Consider the following 19,548-nt stretch of genomic DNA (forward strand, 5'->3'; position numbering starts at 1 on the left):
GAACCATCAATCTCTAATTAAAGTGTAGAGGTAACTCTCTTACAGAATGAGATCCACCTCTGATGGAGATTTCCAGAAGTTGCTTATCCAGCCCTTATTTATATTATTTTACTCTCTTAGAGCAAGAGGTCTCCTTATTTCTCTTTATATCTAAGTCTTCTCTCTTAGGTGCTTATGTGGGGACAGTTGAGTGATTGGTGGTGCTAATTTGAGGCTACTTCAGTACTTCAGAGGGCAAGTGTTAACATTCACTGAATTAGATTCTCCTCTTAGAAAATACTCCTTTTTATCTTCCTACCTTATCTGTTTCTGACTTTCTGTTTCTGGTCAATCATGAGTTTCTCTCTCACTGAGCTGCTTAGCTTTGCTGAGTCTGTAGTCATATTGTATGCCTATGCAAAACCAGATCTCTCTCATTAACAAGGCAGATAAAGTGAGGTTTTAAGTGTCATCACACATGAAACATATCTCCTTTTGAGACTTATTTTCCACTCAAAATACATACTTTACTAACCATAAGTCAACAGTAACAAAACCAAAATGAGCAACAGCAGAATTCTGATAGGCAAGTGTTCCATGTCCTGGTGAATATCCTGGAGAAAAATCTCAACATTTGGCCCCAGTTCATAGGATCTCAAAATAGTTTATCTTGTGCCGTTCTAATGGTCCTGAGTGTCTAGTGAGTCAGTCCACTGATTGTATCTAGCCTCCCCTTGGGAATTTTAGGCCTAATCAGTCCCAGGGCACCAGAAAGCCACTGTTGACCTAAGGGCTCTAAGGTTGGCCCGGGAGAACTTAGCATGGTTCAAATTGGATTTCAGCTGGTGCGAGAAGCCAGTGCTTACCATTTCAGCTGACATAACTTTTCAGTCTGAGTTTTCATCTTTGTTGCACTGAATGTTCTGGAACTTGTGTTAAGCTTTTGTTTGCTTCTTCATGCAGATCAACCAACCCAAATTGCCAATGCGAACTCTGGATCCTCGGATTTTGCCTCGAGGACCAGATTTTACGCCAGCCTTTGCAGATTTTGGAAGGCAAACCCCTGGTGGAAGAGGTGTACCTGTAAGTGCAAGTTCCCTACAACCCAGTTAGTTAGAAACTGTCACAGCCTTCGTGACATCTTGTCTAAAGTCAAGAGAGTAGCTTTTATTCATTGATTCTTCTAACCGAGAAGAAGAAGAAGGGGCGAAGACTGTCCTTGCCATCCTAAGATTAAAGCAAATAAAGGGCACACCTGAGTCGATTTACCTGAAAGAAACTGGTCTGCATTACTTTGGTCTTGATTTTTTTTTCATATTTTTTCAGTTGGAATGACCTGCAAATGGGTTAAAAATAGAGTGAACCTTGGATAGGATTCCTATTTTGTTTTGAGGTGTCCTGATATACTGGAAATCTCTGATGACATTCAGCTGATGGTCATCTCTTGTCTTTGTTTCTACAGATTTGCAAAGTGCAGAGCAGGCATGGCTTGCCAGTGCTGGAACAGAGTAAAGCCCCAACTTGCCCTCCAGTGGCGATGTCGCACCTACCCCTGAAGAGCCTGCCTCCAGGGGTGCGCTGAGTCCTTTTTTTAAAGAAAAACAATAGTTTATGGTGTTATAATATTTCCTGCTTTGCTCTCCTCACTAACTGTAGGTTGTGAAGTCAAAATATGAGCAAATGACGTGTATTAAAGAGTACAGCATTGGTAGATTGCAGGTTGCCTTTACCAGCCCAGTGGCAGGCTCCTCAGCGGGAGAAGTGGCATCAGCAGTGGAGTTGTGCTGGGGCGCTGCGCCATGCAAGATTGCTCAGCTCTGCCTGTTCCATGCTTTGTAGACCTGCAGAAAGCGTGGGGGGAAGTTGCCAGTGGCAGTGAATACCACTCTATTTCCCAAGTTGGAATGACATAGAGAGCACGATCTAAAGCTCTGGAGGAGCTCAAGGTTTGATGTACATTTGCAGATCACTCTGTTAAGACTACTTTATTTTATGTTTGTAAAAATATTTTTATATGAGGTGACACTTTTTATTTCCCTATCACCTTTTTATTTCTAGAAAGGTAGCTTTTGAAACCTGTTTTGAAATAACACTATACCATCTGAAAACAAATGTCACTTTGTAGATACTTGAATTATTTGATTGTTGGCTGCAGCCAAACACTGATTGAAAATACTTGAATGCCTAGAGAGCCAGCCCCGGTGGCCTAGTGGTTAAGTTAGGCACGCTCCACTTCGGCGGCCCAGGTTCGCTTCCCAGGCTCATACCTGCACCACTCATCTGTCAGTGGCCATACTGAGACGGTGGCTCACATACAAAAAATTGAGGAAGATTGGCAACAAATGTTAGCTCAGAGTGTATCTTCCTCAGCAAAAAAAGGAAAGGAAAAAAGAAAATACTTGAATGCCTAGAGTGTGTTGGAGGCTTTTTAAAACCTAGAAAAAATCTTAATTTGAAGCATATTATTTATTAAGCATCTGTGCATGTAATATTCTGTTTTCACACAGGTTTGAAATTTAGCCTTTATCTGTTTTCTCTAAATACTAAATTAAAGTTTTTCTAAAGTTTGAATTACGTCATCAGAAAGTCTGAGGAAGCAGCTTTCTAGAAACCATTTTATACCTCATTTTTCAGCATTATTTCCCTTTTTGGTGGTTTAAATTAAATTTCTGTTAGCATTTGTTTTTGGTTTAGTTTTGGTTTATATCTTTGTTTTGCCAAACATTTGAGATAATGTTGATGCCATTTTGATTATTCTCTGGTTAACAGCATCTGTGGTTGTCAGATTGCTCAATTTTGTTCATATGTCACTCACAGAAAATATGAATTGCCACGTCTACTCTTGTAGTGTATACTGTCACTCTTCATTACCAGCTTGCTATTGTCTAATAATTAGGTATAGCAAAAAGGAAATATTGTGAATTAAAAATAAGCTATATCTCTTTTAAAATATTGAAATTAGAAAATGAATTTTAAAAGTAACTATCACAATGTATGTTTGCCCAATAATCTATATGTCTACATATATCAGATAATTGGTGTGTTCAAAGTAATGTGACTGGAAATGAGCTGTTATCAAAAAATTGTAGTGTCTCCAAAAAGATCAGCTTCAATTATTTAATTCACTCTCTTTAAGTAGCTCTGTTATGTGCCACAAGCTAATTTTTAAGTGAAATTGTGACCTATCAGAGTAATATTGATATGTTAAACCTTAACGCAAATAATTATTCTTCCAGCTTCTCCCATAGTTAACAAACATTCTCCACTTAATTTATCCAGCTTTCCTTAGTATATTGCTGTAGGTACAGATGGGAAATTTATAGGACATATATATCTGACATATAAAGGAACAATCAGAAATGCTGTTTGGAAAAAAGCGGCAGTCCTGCTCTTTATAGTTTCTCGTTCCATACGTTTAATCATTTTTGCCAGCTTCCAAATTCATTTATAAATAATTACCACCCGAAGATATTAAGATCTAAGTATGCTTCATAGTATGGCTTAACTAGCGATGACTCCTAATATAAGCTTTCCTGCAACAGACTTGTTAAAAAATATTTTCAATACATAGCAATTGTTTTAACATGTCATATGCAGCTCCATACAATTTTCAAACATAAAGGTCCTTTGATGACAGTAAAGTGCGTATCTGTTGTAAGCACTCAAGCAGTATCATCTCTCCAGTTTTTAAAAGTCGAATTACTTGGCACTTGTGGTGTAATATTAATAGTAATCTTTTGGCAGACATCATAGAAAGTTCCCCCAAAGAAATGTATGAGAAGAGGGGCTGTGGGCCTAGACTAGTAGCTTGCCGTTCATATTCATTTCAACGGACTCTGAGATCAGCTGAGCTGCTGGAAGGATCCTAGGAGTAGAGAGAGCTGTCCTGAGCTCCTGTCATTCTTCCCTCTCTCCTTAAAGGAGCACTTGGTTGTCTCTCTTTAAAAATTGCTAAGATGAATTTTGGTCTTGTTTTCTTTGGTTATTCAGGTAAGCAGAAAAGTTTGAGGTTGTCTCAATGAAATAGGAGCAATGTATATTAAATTTTATAACAGAGATGGGTATAATTTCTTATTTAATACATTTGAGAAAAGTATATGACAGTGAGTAAAAAATTTAAACTTCCAGCTCACCTGAAAAAAATTGCCACTCACTGGTTAATCAACCCCAAATTTTGATACTTCATTTTAGTTGTGACGTTTGTGGACCTAAGCACATCACACCTTAAAGCTCTTCTAGCCCTCCGTCAGAATGGTCTGTCCTTCAAGCAGGAGACCAGGCTGCCTTTCTGTGTTTATACTCTACAACTCTTAGCACAACATCCTGGATTTTGTTTGTGTTTAGTACGTCATTCATTATATACGGTGCAACTTTTGAAGGATAACATAAATTTGACGATTTGTATTAAATGTTTCACACACACAAAAAGGACATGAAATGTTTAAAGGTAATCACACTAATCTACATATCACTTTTTAAAAAGTTCCTTTTCTTCTTTGATATTGGTGATGATACCTTACGTAGTTTTAAGGTCCTTTTATATGGCTTGTATCCCATGGTCCTCATAGCAACTTTTGTAGGTAGAACAAGCATTTAATGTATGAGAAACTTGCTCACGGTACCTTTGCTCGTAAGCAGCAGATTTGGACACAGTTCCTTTGCCTCTGACTGCCTCTCTTCTCCTGCACCACAGTGCTTGCAGGCATTGATGCTCCAGACGGGGAATACATTCCCAGAGTTTGCACATGAGAATGCTAGAGATTAATTCATTATGTTACGAATTTTTAAGAATAGTAAATCTGTTGAGGACTGAAAATACTTGGATAAATATTTGTGAGCATTATCTTAGTTATATCCAGAGATGCAAACATAATTTTTAAATTTGTCTGGGGAGTTTGCAAATGGGTTATAATTTCAACTTTTTTATCCTGATCTAACATCTTATCAGTTATCTTTTCAAAACTTTTTTCCTTTGCAACATTGTTGTAACCTTTGTAGTAATATTTCTCACATTTCTATGCTGCTCATTTGAAATTCACACATATTTATCTTGGCGCAGGTAAAAAGATGTGGCGTAAATCATATTTACTTTCTAAATTCAAATTTCAAGGCATATTCATTAGTTTTTGCAGTATTTTTTGGAAATGGATATTTTCTGACTTTGCTCAAATATGGTTAAAATTGTATCCTTAAATTATACATACTATGGCTCTTACATGATTTTGACGTAATTGCTTTTCGTTGCACTATCAACCTTTGTTCTTGACAAATTTTTATGTGCAAATGCATGGATTAAGTTAAATGTCTTAGAATATATTTATTTGAACTTTATCCAAGCATTGAAAAAGATACTAACCCATATGAATCAACACTAGAATGTAACCTGAATTATAAAAACCAGACAATACTTGGTTTACTGCATTTTCTGAACAGAATTATTTTGTCTGGGCTACCATATCAAAATTTCAATTATAAATATAGTAGTACTGTTTGGTTTAGCAACTGTTTCCTGTTGGTACTTTTCCAGTCTGATGATCCTCTTTAGTTCTCTTTCACTGATACCATGCCTAGTACCTCTGGATTTATCCGACCTCAGTTTTTTTAATGTTTACCAAATAGTCTGAGATTATATCACCACTACTGAGTCCTTAGCTGTATATATTTGACAAGATTCGTGTTTATTGCCCAGAAATTCTAACCTTTGAGCCTGATATATCCTTGATACTGCCATTTCTAACTAGGGGAAATAGTGAAGTGTAAGAGAATAATCTGAGAATGAGTAATCTATAAAGGCTTTTAAACTTATCAGCTTAGGCCTCAGACCATGTCTCTCTTGCAACCTGTCTTTTTATATAAAGCATGACATTTAAGTTTCTGCTTCTGTCTCTAAGGCTTTATATGAGTTCCAAAGGGCAGTGTTAGGGTATTAAGTGAGATGATTCTGTTCTATATGTCTTGTGTGAAGCTGGGTTTTTTCCTACCCTCTTGAAATCTCATGGCAATATTTACTCAGCATTTACAGAATGATATATCACAAAAAGTACAGGCTGTCAATATGCAACAGTTCTGGAAAGAGCAGAACTGTCAACCCAAATATTTAACCTTCAAAAATTATTTCCAGGCATTTAAGGTAGCAACTATTATGAATATTTTAATACACAGAATGCAACTTTTACCTTACACCATTATCTCTTGCAGTAATAGTTCTTCATTTGATGACCAGTGTGACATGCCAACATGCATTGGTTTTTTCTTTACTTGCTGAGCAAGGTTCACCCTGAGCTTAACATCTGTTGCCATCTTCCTCTTTTTGCTTGAGGAAGATTTGCCCTGAGCTATCATCTGTGCCAGTCTTCCTCTATTTTTTATGTGGCTCACCGCCACAGCATGGCTGCCGGTGAGTGGTGTAGGTGAGTGCCCAGGAAACGAACCCGGGCTGCAGAAGCAGAGCACACTGAACTGAACCACTAGGCCACAGGGCTGGCTTCCACAACATACATTGGTTTTAACAGAATGAGTATAGTGGGACTCTAGCAGGAACAAAGAGCTGGCAAAGAGAGGAAGACGTTTTTTTCAGGGAGAAGTTTAGTTGAATCTCATTGACGATATGAGAAAGACTTATTTTAGGTATTTCTGGCCCAGCAAATTTAGAGGGATCCATTAAGATCTCCAGTAAGGCTGGGTGTTTATGCCACAGAAAATTTTTGTGATAAGGTTGTATTTGCATTTCACACTGGAAGTTTAGAAACCCAGTTTTTGAAGCAGATTTGTAATTCTGATGATTACTGCCTATGAATTTTTGTATTCATTCAAGTGACCACTCTAAAGTCACACAGCTAGTAAAAAAAAAAAAACTTCACTTAAGGGTAGTCTTTTTTGTTAGGAACAACAGCTTTATTAAACATAATTTTCCATCACTTTATTTATCTCATTTAGGACTTGAGGTCAAAAATTGAAGTGGTAGAGAACATTACATTGATTGTATTCTAAGTCGTCACTGCCTCCTGACCCCCGCCCCCCAGAAAAAGAGTTCACATCTAAATTGAGTGACTAATAGCCATCTTTGTGTCTTGAGTGTTTGGTGTGATCATCAGGCTTGACATGGCAGCAAAGCAGAGAGAGTAGATTGTAAGTACTCTGTGTAGATATAATAAAGAATATTCTTGTCCTAGTTGTTGAATGTTGGACCACGGAGATCTCAACCCAGCCAGAGAAGAGAGCCCAGGAAGATCATCACAGTCCCTGTAAAAGAAGACGTGCACCTGAAAAAGGCAGAGAATGCCTGGAAGCCCAGCCAGAAACGAGACATCCAAGCTGAGGATCCCGAAAACATTAAAACCCAGGTGAGAACAGAAGCACATTCTGACATTGTTTTGGAAATATAATGATATTATTTTAATTTGTCATTTTGTCCTATTAATATATGTAGAGATCTTTGTTTTAAGATTTTTTGTGATTATTTTCCTATTAAAAGCATTATTCTAAAAGCCATCATGGATGCCAATAAACCTACTAGTTTCTCTTGAAATTGCTTTCTGTGTGCTTTTCAAAACAGACACTATGTCTAGAGGGTTCATATTGTCAAAGACTTCTATCCTTTAGGCTTAGATCAAAATTTGCTTTTCTTAAAAATGTGTTTTTAGATTCTCGGTGATTAGCCAGTTATTGTCTATTAGTACGTTGCTTTATGTCTCCTTGTCAGGCCTCCATTTCTAATAAGTTAGAATGTAGAAATCCATCTTGTTTTAGTGTCTTTGGGAGTAACAATGAATTCTTTGCATGTTTCTGTGCATATCCTGCCCTCAGAACTCCTTCTGGTAAATTGAATGAATTCCTTTAATCTACACAAAATTATTTTTTATGTCAAATTATGTAAAATCTTTATTCATCTTTTGCTGTACACACAATGCCAGTTCTTATCCCTGGGTTACCTCTCGTATCTCCTTTGGATATTTTTGCTTCTAGGCACCAAAACTAGAGTCTCTTCCTGAACTTTGCATCTGTCCCAGAGCCAGGCATCACAGATCACATAACAACTTTTCAGTGTCTGATTCCTTATATATCTTTCCCTTCACCACGAAGAGTTTACTATAGCAGTCAAAAACTCCACCTCTGGAGACACAGGCAAGTTGTGTTAGGCAGGTTCTTAATCTCAACTGTAAAATGAAGATACTAATATTACCTACCTCATAGGGCCATTTTGAAGATTAAATGGTTCCTAGAGTCCGGTTAGGTGTCAGTGTGATGGTGTTGCTGGCACTGGAGATGTGCCTTGTATATCTTGATTTTGATTCAGCACCAACACAGAACCTCATACATAATAGATACTCAGTAAATACTTGTTAAATGAATAAACTAACAAACAAAGTTGTTAATACAAAGTCAGGACCAAGATGAAGTAATCCATCACAAAGCCGTGCTGTCCAACCTTAACTGACTGCTTGCTTTTATTATTCTTTTTAGTGATTTCCCCAAACATCTGTCCCTAAGTGCATCCTTCTCCAGATTCACTGAAATCAAGTACCTAATCTTCCCTTCATTTCTTCTCAGTATATCTGAACCTTAATAAAAAAAAGCAAACCTTTGACATCCCTTCCTCTAATCCCCCTGAGAAATGCTTATATATCTGAGAATGGGCCTAAATGACTTGCAAAGATAGTTAAAAGTCCTGCTGGATCTTTATTGTTGAAGATGAAGATGTCTTGTTTTAGTATTTAAGGCACTCGTATTGATGCCTTATTTCATTAGATTCTTACAACACCCTTAAAGGAGGGAGTAGCTACTGTCTCTTTTTTCCTCATGAGGAAACTGAAGCTTTCAGAGATCGAGTTACCCACAGTGTTGTGGTTACTGAATAGTCCATTTGTTGTGACTTGTAATCTTCCTCTCTTTCTTCTGTAACAGAGTTGTCCCCATTAATGATTTATTTGTATTTCAGAAACATAGCAATAATTATATTGACTTCAGCTATCATTAATTAGCTGTTTTCTTTCATGACTACCTAAAGCAAATCCAGTAGAGAATTAATAGATTTCTTTTTCAGGGCCGGTACAACCTTCATTTTCTTAATAATTTGTCTTCTAAATTCCGAGCCCCCTTGCTTCATTGCCTCTTTTTGGTGTCTTTGTTCTTCTCTGTATAGGTCTACTCCATGTTGACTTGTTGCTCCTGCTAATTGTTGTTCTGTCTCTTTCCTTTTTGTCAGAACAATGGTTTTATTGTTGCCTCCACTTCCAGAATACTCTTCCACTCTTGTTCCTACTGTTGTGTTAAAACAACATTATGGGGGCTGGCCAGGTGGCACAGCGATTAAGTTCGGGTGCTCTGCTTCAGCAGCCTGGGGTTCACTGGTTTGGATCCCGAACGCGGACCTATGCTGTGGCAAGTGTCCCACATATAAAGTAGAGGAAGATGGGCACAGACCTTAGCTCAGGGCCAGTCTTCCTCAGCAAAAAGAGGAGGATTGTTGGTGGATGTTAGCTCAGGGCTAATCTTCCTCAAAGAAAAAAAAAAAAAAATATATATATATATATATATATATAAACAAAAACATTATGAATGACCACCAATGACCTTATTCTTCCTATATCATAAGATTTCATCTTCTCCTTGAAGCAGTTCTAGAAAATCATTGCCTTGTGACATGTCTAGACTCTTAGACGTACATACACTACTGTGGTGGTTCCAATTCTAGGGTCCCCTGCTTCATCTCTCTTTTTCTCTTGATACAACATTCTTAACAGCTGCTGCCTGACTCATCTACCTGAAGCGTTGATTTTTGTCTCTCCACCCTAGCTTTTAACTTGTCATTTAAGACCTCGTTGTTTCTCACAGCCAGTGCACACTGGTCCTCTGATCTTTCCTTGTTGTTCTCGAGTCTCAAAATATAAAATCCTCAGTAACAATTCTTTCTTAAAATGTTTTCCTCTTCCTAAAATGTCTTCTCCCCTTTCTTTTCACTTAGCCAGCTTTTTTTGTCCTTTGTATTCTGGCCCAGTTTTCAATTCCTCTTTAAGGCATCCATCTCTTGACTAATGCAGTGCCTTTGAGCTCTCTTGTACCTAACCTACTCCCTTCTTTGGCTTCCAATCCACCTCGTGCTTGCTGTGTCACTCCACTTGTAACTGTCTTGTCTCTGTGGCTAAATTTCAGTGGTATAGAAGGCAGTACCTGTTCCTTGTGTTTCATTTGTACCAAAGACAGAATTTGTTGGGCATCAAGTAGATAGTCAGTTATGGTGAATAAATGATTTTCAATAAATTTTTTGTTGTAGTGTTTTGATACTGGAGATTTTTTATTATTGAGCATAATTGCCACATAACATATTAGTCTGAGGTGTACAACGATTCGATATTTGTATATTTTACAAACTGATCACCACAGTTAGTCTAGTTAACATCCATCGTCATACATAGGTACAAAACTTATTGTTTCTTATAATGAGAACTTTTAAGATCTGCTTGCTTAGTAACTTTCAAATATCTAATACAGTATCATTAACTATAGTCACCATGTGCATTACTTCAATAAATTACCTCTTCATTATCCTGTTTTCCTGAGAGTAAAAATTATCTTCTGAAATATCTGAAGATATTTGAAGGGTTTTTTTCCTTGATGTTAAAGCAGTTTAAAATTTTAGACCTAAACTCTACTATCTCAGCTGATAGAATTTAAAGAAGTGCAGTGACTCTCCCCTTCCCTAATAAACTTTGAATGTTTTTCTTTATAAAAAGAATACTGATTCATTGCTGAAAAACTTCACAATATAATTTTCAAAAATTTACTGTCTCCTGCTTAGTGAAAACTCTTAACATATTGGCACATATCTAAAAGTCCTTATATTCAGATACTAATTTTTATAGAAATCAAATCATTTTATAGGCCTTTTCAGTTATATCATAGTTTCATGGATCTTTGCAACTTAATAATTTTACTAAGGGATTATTTACATTTAGTAAAATGTACTTTTTTGTATACAGTTCCACAGTTGTTGACAAATACACAGTCATTTAACTACCACCACAATCAAGATGGAGAACATTTCCCTCAGCCTCCCGAAATTTCCTTGTTCTGCTTTGTGTTCATCCTCTCCCTCCGTGCCCATCTCTAGCAATCACTGATCTTTTTGTCCCTATAGTATTGCTTTTTCCAGAATATCATATAAATGGAATCATTTTGAATATTGCTTTTTTCACTTAGCATGTACATTTGAGATTCATCCATAATATTACATACATGATTAGTTTATTGTGTTTTTTTTTTAATTACCCAGTAGTATTCCATTGTTGGAGTATACCACAAATTCTTTATTCATTCACAGGATTAGTAGTTTCTAGGTTTGGGCAATTATGAATAAAATCCCTATAAACATTCACATATAGGATTTGTGTGAACATAAGTTTTTATTTCTTTTGGGTAAATTCCTAGCTGTGAGATTGGTGAGTTGTAAATACAGGTTTAACTTTATTAGAAAACGCCAAACTGTTTTCCAAAATGATGTACCATTTTGTATTTCCACTGGCAAGGCATGAGAGTTGCAATTATTCCACATCTTCATCACACTTGTTATTTCCTGCTTTGTAAATTTTAGCCATTCCTAATGGATGTGTGGTAGTATCTCACTGTAGTTTTCATTTGCATTTCCCAAATGACTTAATGTATTGAATAAGCACATCTTTTTGTGTGCTTATTTGCCATTCATGTATCTTCTTTGGTAAAATTTATGTTCATATGTTTCATTGAGTGGTGTGTTTTCTTATCATTGAGTTTTGAAAGTTTTTTGCATATTCTGGATACAAATTTTTTATGAAATGTGTGTTTTGCAAAAATGTTCTTCTAGTCTGGTTTGTCTTTTTATTCTCTTAATAGTGTCTTTTATAGAGCAGAAGCTTTTAGTTTTGGTGATGCTCAGTTTATCAATTTTGTCATTTATAGGTTGTGCTTTTGCTGTTATTTCTAAAAAAATTTTGTATAACCCAAGAATACAAAGCTTTTTTCCTATGTTGTCTTCTACAGCTTATAGTTGTAGATTTTACGTTTTGGTCTGTGATCCAGTTTTACTTAATTTCTGTATTATGTGCAAGTTATGATGAAGTTGACTTTTTTTTTGTTTTGCTTATGAATATCCAGTTGTTACAGCACCATTTGTTGAAGACTCTCCTTTCTCCATTGAGTTTCCTTTGTGCCTTTGTTGAAAATCACTTCATCGTACATATGTGAATTTATTTCTAGACTTTCTCTTGTGTTCCAGTGATATCTGTCTGTCCTCTGCCCAATGCCACACTGTCTTTGTATAACAGCCTTTTATAGTAAGTGTTGAAATCAAGTTGTATGAGTCCTCTTTGATATTTTTCAAAATGGTTTAGGCTATTCTAGTTTTTTTATTTTTCCATATAAATCGTAGAATCAGCTTCTTGATTTGGACAAAAAAAATCCTACTATGATTTTTATTTTGATTGTGTTAAATCTGTAGATCAAGTTAGAGAAAACTGACACCTTAACAATTATGAGTCTTCTAATACTTAACATGATATAGATCTCCATTCATTTAGTCCTCATTGATTTCTTTCATCAGTAATTTATAGTTTGCATCATACAGCTCCTGTGGATAGGTTGTTAGAACCTTAGGTGAGTATTTCATGGTTTTTGGTGCCATTGTAAATGGTACTTTTCAAAAATGTAATTTATGTAGTTGTTCATTGTTAACACATAGAAATAAAATTGATATTTGTCTATTGTCTTGTGTTCTGCAGTCTTGCTAGGTTGATTTATTAGTTCAGGTATATCTCTTTTTGTGGATTCCTTAGGATTTTCTATGTAGACAGTCATATCATTTGTGACTGAAGAGTTTTATTTCTTCGTTTGCAATCTGTATGGATTATAGTTCTTTTTCTTTGCTTTATTGCACTGACCAGGACCTCCATTGTAATTTTGAATAGGAGTGGTGAGCATGGACATTTTTGGCTTGTTCCCAGTCTTGATGGGAAAGCATTCATTCTTTAACCATTAAGTATGGTTATAGATGCCATTTTCTTGTAGTGGAAGTTCTGTTCTGTTCCTAATTTGATAAGAGTTCCTACACCATCATCTGAAAAATTCCTGCCAGGTATTCTCTACCATGATTTATATTGTACAATATCTTAGACAAATTCCTATTTTAAGACATTTATTTGCTATTTGGAGCTATTGATGGAAGTTATTGTGGCTGAAATATTTTATACCTATGCTTATATATGAATTAATTTCTAAAAGTATAATTGCTGATTCCAAGGGCAGTCACAGTTTTAAAGCTCTGAATGCACATTGCCAAATTGCCCTTAGAAATGTACCAGATGATACTGCCACCAGTGAAGTATGACTATACCTAGTTCCTAGAATTCTCAGAAGGAGTGAATAAGAGGTGGTATAAGTGTTTACTATTTTTAAAATAGATGGGTTCAATTATTTCTCTGACTAGTTCACAATTTTTGTTAATTTGGGAAATTTGACTTACGAATTACAAAAATATTAATCCTTACAAAAAACATCAAATTGTCACAGTCACTATATTGCTGTTTTCTTTTTTGTGGCTCTTCTAGGAACTTTTTAGAAAAGTTCGAAGTATCTTAAATAAATTGACACCACAGATGTTCAACCAACTGATGAAGCAAGTGTCAGGACTCACTGTTGACACAGAGGAGCGGCTGAAAGGAGTCATTGACCTGGTCTTTGAGAAGGCTATTGATGAACCCAGTTTCTCTGTGGCTTACGCAAACATGTGTCGATGTCTAGTAACGGTAAGAAGACAGGAAGGAGTAAAACCAGAAATCTCCAAGAGGTATATTCTCCCCTCACTACACATTCTTCCCAGAAGTGTTATTGGGGCAACGTAAAGGGGAGAATATATTTTTAGCACTTATTAATGTAATATCCTCATTGTATAAAAAGAATCTTGCTTTATTAAAATGTATACTCACCTCTGGAGGTGATGTGGAGATTAGACTGAAATAGGCATGCTATGGTCCCATCCAATGTGAGAAAGATTGAATAAGGTTTAAATTAGTAATCTGAAGTTATTGTCATGGGTAACCAATTTTCCTTGGGGTGTCATGTTACAGAAATAAAGTGAATGCATGTATACACATTTAATTAAATTCAAAATTGAAAGACATATTGGTTCTAATTCTAGCTTCTGAAAATGATACAATAGTTGTGGTCATAAGGGTTCACAACTAATAATTTCATCTCTTAGAAACTATTAGATCTCTTTCTCTTGACATTGTCCACAGACGTTTAATCTCCATAGCCTGTCAAATCTAGGGCAAGACAGAATGGGAAACCAAAGAGCTTCTGGTTAGTGTTCCTTGTCCTGTATTCTGCAGTCATAAAACTGCCATGTACCATACGTGTTTTCTCTGCCTGTTACAGTTACCAAGGTATTTGTGTCAGAAATGTGTGTCGTCTAACATTTGAGTTTTTTCTTAATTATCACAACTCATTGTCATGCCTCCCTACAAAATACAAAATTCTATCATTCTATCAATATTTTTGGGTACCTATGTAAAAGGTAGGTAAGTCTATTGGGACTTGGAAAAATTTTATCTTCTGTCTTTTAAGGAACTCAAATTCATATTGAAAAATATTAACAAGAAAAAAATCGCTTATAAGGTACGCTGTGATACTGCAGTGTGTTGGTGCCTGCATGGATAGGTTAGAGTTGCAAATCAAGTCGGAGGAAAAAGAAATCACTGTGTTGGTGAGACAGTGACAAACTCTTACCATCCAGGTAGTTTGAGTGGGGTCTGGGAAGATGGGGAGTACAAGTATAGAGAAGGAAGAACATATTCCAGGCAGGATCAAGTCTGAGGCAGCAAGCATGGCATAATGGTTATAAACACTGGCTTTGGAGTCTCACAGTTCTAGGTGTAAAATTTAAACTTTAATATTAAATGAGATTGTTTGTGTAAAGTTCCCAGCTCAGTATTTGGCCCATAGTAAAGTCCTAAATAATTCAATAACTATATTAGTGGTGGAAAAGATGGCAAAGATTTTGAAACGCTGACTACAGAATGAGGATGATGGTAGTAACAGAAACCATCTATTCAGCACTTACTAGATTGCACTATGGGTAGATGCTTTACATAGTGTATTATTTTTAATGGTTATTATAACCCTGAAAGCTAAGTAGTATTAGCCTCACATTATTAAATCAGAAACTGAGACTTTAAAAAAGATAAATAACTTGCTCAAGGTCACATAACTAGTAAGTGGCTGTGCTGGAATCCAAATCTAGGATTATTTAACTCAGTCACTTGCCATATTGACTTCTAATGTGCCAGTTACCTGGAAGCAAACTGATTCTGCATCTCATGCCCCTCAGTTTCATCGTGGTAACCGTGACATCCTGTAGTCGCTCGTTAGAAGTAGGACTAGACCCCAGATCTTCTGGCTGGCACCACAGTTCTCTCTACCAGTTTTGATCCTTTAGGCAGTGAAGGGTTGTTAATGTTTCTTAATAGAAGAGTATCCTTGCTGAAAATGACTTTTGCAAAGGCCTGGTAATAATATAAGTTGGATTGGAATAGGAAGAAATTATAGATAAGCCATCCACTTAGATGACTTTTGCTATGATCTACCCTTTTTTAAGTAAGATGTTTTAAACTTTGTTGGATTATTTTTAAATTACAAAATAACAACCTATTGGAATAAGTCCAGCAATATAGAGGTATACAAAGAAGTTAATACTCTTCAGTTACAGCCCTAGCCAGTTAAGCCTCCCTTCCCTCCAAGGCAGTCAGTTTGAATGGTTTGCAAGTATCCTTCCATAATTTTGTTTATATTTATGAAATCATATAAAAACATATATATATAAAGAGGATGTTTTTCACTTTAATTGAATTATAGCATCTGCATTGTTTTGTAGTTTGCATTGTTATTATTTAATATGTTTTGGGCATCCCCCTAGGTCATTACAGATAGATTTTACTCATCCTTTTTTTAGTAGTTACATAATATCCCATAATATGTATATACCATAATTTTTTCAGCCATTTCTCTGCCTCTCCCACTCTCGTATCATCCTCTCCCTCCCCCCCATCCCCTGGTGGTTTCTGGGTTTGGGTTTTTTTTACAACCGCAAGCAGTGCTGCACTAAACATCTAAGTATATTTATCCTTACCTGCTGGAGCTTTTACTTCTTTGGCATAAATTTCCCCAAAGTTATATCATAAAGTAAAGCATATGTTTTTAAACTTTTTCTTAGTTGAAGTGTAACAGACATACATGCTGTTTGGGAAAATAAAAATTCCTCATTTATAGTTTTGTCAAGTTTAATGATGTAAATATTCTTCATTGCTGATTTTAAACTACCGGCAGTTTGACAGTTGACTCACAAAGTTCCTATTTAACAGTTGGCTGTTATGAATCAGTGTGAGCCAGCTTTATCATGCATACAGAAAAGAATATAAATCATTAATGTACAGCTCACTGTATATCAGCAGAGTGCACACCTCCCAACCTGGTCAGTATATAGAACTGTACCCTTCCCTCTTTCGTAAAGGTAACCCCTGTCCTGACTTCCAACACCTAATCTACTTTTGAGATACTGAGGGCCTGAAATAAAACGATGGCAATGGGAATAAAGTCATAGGTGCCTAATACAAACCAAATACAAAAATCAAACAAAAACAAGAGTAATGAAACTAGATGTGAAAAGCTAATCTTTCAAGGGAAAATTGAGGAGATTATCTTCATGAAATTTAAGTAGGGAAAAATTTCTTCAGCAAGATTCAAAATGGACATAAAGAAGAAGAAGATCACATTTAACTGTTAAAATTTACAATCCTTGGTGCATCAGATGATGCCAGAAATAAAAAGATAAAGCCACAGCCTGGGAGAATCTCTTTGGAATACATATAACTGACAAAATATTAGAATTCAGAATTAGGCAGAAGCAGCAAATTATATTTTTTTTAAAAAGCGCCCAATTAAAAAATGAGCAATTCATAGAAATGAAAATCTGTTGGCTGATAAACTTAAGACAAGTTTATCTCAGTGATAACTGAGTTTTATCACTAAAGAATAACTCAGTGTTATTTATTATTTGGGAAATAACAAGATAAACCACAATCCTATACAAGTCATGTCCATTAGAGTGAAAAAAAAAATGAAACCATTTTAAAATGTCAATAAAGATAAATACAGTCACTTTAGAGAGTAATTGGACAATAATGTTGAAAATGATCATATACTACTCCCTAGCAATTTTACTTCTTGCTGAATACCTCAGAGAAATTCCCAGATGTGCACCAGTAATCATATATAAAAACGTTTGTGTATTGGCTTTAATAGTGCACAGTAGGAAACAATTGAAACAAGCCTAAGTAAGACAATTAAGAGTATACCACAATTATTTGTTCAGTGGATTTGAATAGTGATGTATATGCATAGCAGTTAGAATTAATGAAGTAATACTAAATGTATTAGCATGGATCAACCTAAAAAATAGTACTTGAATAATAGTATGACACCATTTAAGGAAGTTTTGTAATATGCAAAATAAAACTATTCATTAAATATGTAAAAATGAAGTGACACAAATTGAGAATACTAAACATCAAATTCAAGGTGAGAGAGAAGGAAGTGATATTGAGGAAAAGTACGCAAGGACAAGTATTAGGACCCTGCTATTGACAGGTTAGGTAGTTCAGGCCCCAATTAGAAAAGCTGGTCACAACATTAAGAAATCTTGAAGGCATCAGAAAACTAAAAGACAATAAAGAATTACTAAGACTCAGATCCTAAAAAAGGTGGAAATTCAAAGAAAAGTGACACATTTGGTAAAACTTCTGCCTAGAAGAGGCAACTAAAAGTCTTAAACAACTTGTTTTTCATAGACATGTTGGACTGGAGGGACAAAATTCGGACCAGGGCCTCCGAGAGGAGTGGGGGAAGGGCTCTAGTGAATCCTCCTCTCCGGCAGGCTGGGGTCCCAAAGGACTGCATGCTTGGACAAGGGTGAACCAGAAAGTGACCTGCTCTCACAGGGACTGTACCTTAATATCACGCCATCTCAATCCTTGAATTTGAATTATAGTGACTTCAGAGTTAGTAATCCCTTTAGAGACTATCATACTAGTCTTCAAATTATTTCTATGAACAATTTTTCAAATAAAATGTCGAGCACACAGTTAGAAATAATTAGGTAGAAAAGGGAAGAAAGACAGCATGAATGAGAACCAGCAACAAATGTAGCCCAGGGCCTCCAGATCTTGGCTTTATCAGGAGCAGATGTTAAATGACTATACTTATTGTGTTCAAAGTGATAAAGATAGATGGAAATTTCGACAGAGAACAACAAAGTATGAAAAGAACCAAATAGGAATTCCAGAACTAAATATTATAGTAAAAGTAAGAGCTTAATGTGGGTGGGTTTAATAGAAGATCAGACACAGCTAGAGAAAAGACTGAGGAACTGGAAGATAGGTCTGTAGAGCTCAGAATGAAGCACAGAGACCAAAGATGAAAAGTACAAAAGGGAGAGTAAGAAATAGGGAGAACTCAATAGGACCAAACCGCTTTAATAGGAGTCCTAAGAGGAGAGAGGATAGAGTGAAAAAAAGCAATAGTTGAAGAGCGTGGCTGAGAAATTTTTTACAACTACTGAGATGTTAAGGTCACAGATTCAAAAAAATCTACAAATTCCCAACATGAATTTAAAAAAAAAAAAAGGTAAAAATGAAGGAAAGCTTTTAGACTAGTCATAATAAAGCTACTTAGAAGAAAAGATAAAAAAAGTAGCCAGATGGGAAAAATCAGACGTTAAAAGAACAATAATTTGTCTACAGTTTTCTTAATCAGGACACAAAAGTCACAACAGACAAAAAGAAAAGATTGATAAATTGGACTACATTAAAATTAGTATTTTTCATCAAAAGATATTAAGAGAGTAAAAATGCAAGCTAAATATTAGGAAAAGATAGTTGCAACATAAAAACCCAATAAAGAGTTTATATAGGGGCCGGCCTGGTGGTGCATCGGTTAAGTGTGCACGTTCCACTTCAGCGGCTTGGGGTTCACCAGTTCGGATCCCGGGTGTGGACATGGCACTGCTTGGCAAGCCATGCTGTGGTAGGCGTCCCACGTGTGAAGTGGAGGAAGATGGGCATGGATGTTAGCTCAGGGCCAGTCTTCCTCAGCAAAAAGAGGAGGATTGGCAGCAGATGTTAGCTCAGGGCTAATCTTCCTCAAAAAAAAAGAGTTTATATATCAGATTTTTAAAAACCTAAGAGAAATCAATATGAAAATAACTCAGTTTTTTTTCAACAGACTTAGACACTTTACCAAAGAGGTTATCTGAATGACTGATAAATATGAAAAAGTTAATCAACTAGATACAAAACCGTTTAGTGATACCAGATTACTATAGTTACCAGATATTGGCTAATATGTGAAGCAACAAGAACTCTCAAACACTGCCAGTAGGAATATAAATTGTTAACAGCCACTTTGGAAAAGAGCTCAGCATAATTTACAAAAGCTGAAGTTACTTTTCTGCTATAATCGACATTTCCATTCTTAGGTATATACCCA

At 35.9% G+C, this 19,548-nt stretch overlaps 1 protein-coding gene across 50 annotated transcripts in view; it reads left to right on the forward strand.

Annotated features, from left to right (window-relative positions):
- The window catches only part of EIF4G3 (eukaryotic translation initiation factor 4 gamma 3), a 319,678-nt gene that overhangs the window by 240,962 nt on the left and 59,168 nt on the right, over nt 1-19,548 (forward strand). For 25 of the 50 annotated variants that reach the window (XM_070599791.1, XM_070599794.1, XM_070599803.1 and 22 more), the window contains 3 exons: nt 943-1,062; nt 7,152-7,322; nt 13,557-13,754. In XM_070599791.1, the coding sequence (XP_070455892.1) occupies nt 943-1,062; nt 7,152-7,322; nt 13,557-13,754 (489 nt within the window). Of the gene's footprint in view, nt 1-942; nt 1,063-1,441; nt 1,553-7,151; nt 7,323-13,556; nt 13,796-19,548 lie in introns of all 50 variants that reach the window. The other 25 variants (XM_070599696.1, XM_070599639.1, XM_070599705.1 and 22 more) reach the window with 2 other exon arrangements.

Source organism: Equus przewalskii, chromosome 2 (genome assembly GCF_037783145.1).
Source record: "Equus przewalskii isolate Varuska chromosome 2, EquPr2, whole genome shotgun sequence".
Lineage (NCBI taxonomy): Eukaryota > Metazoa > Chordata > Mammalia > Perissodactyla > Equidae > Equus > Equus przewalskii.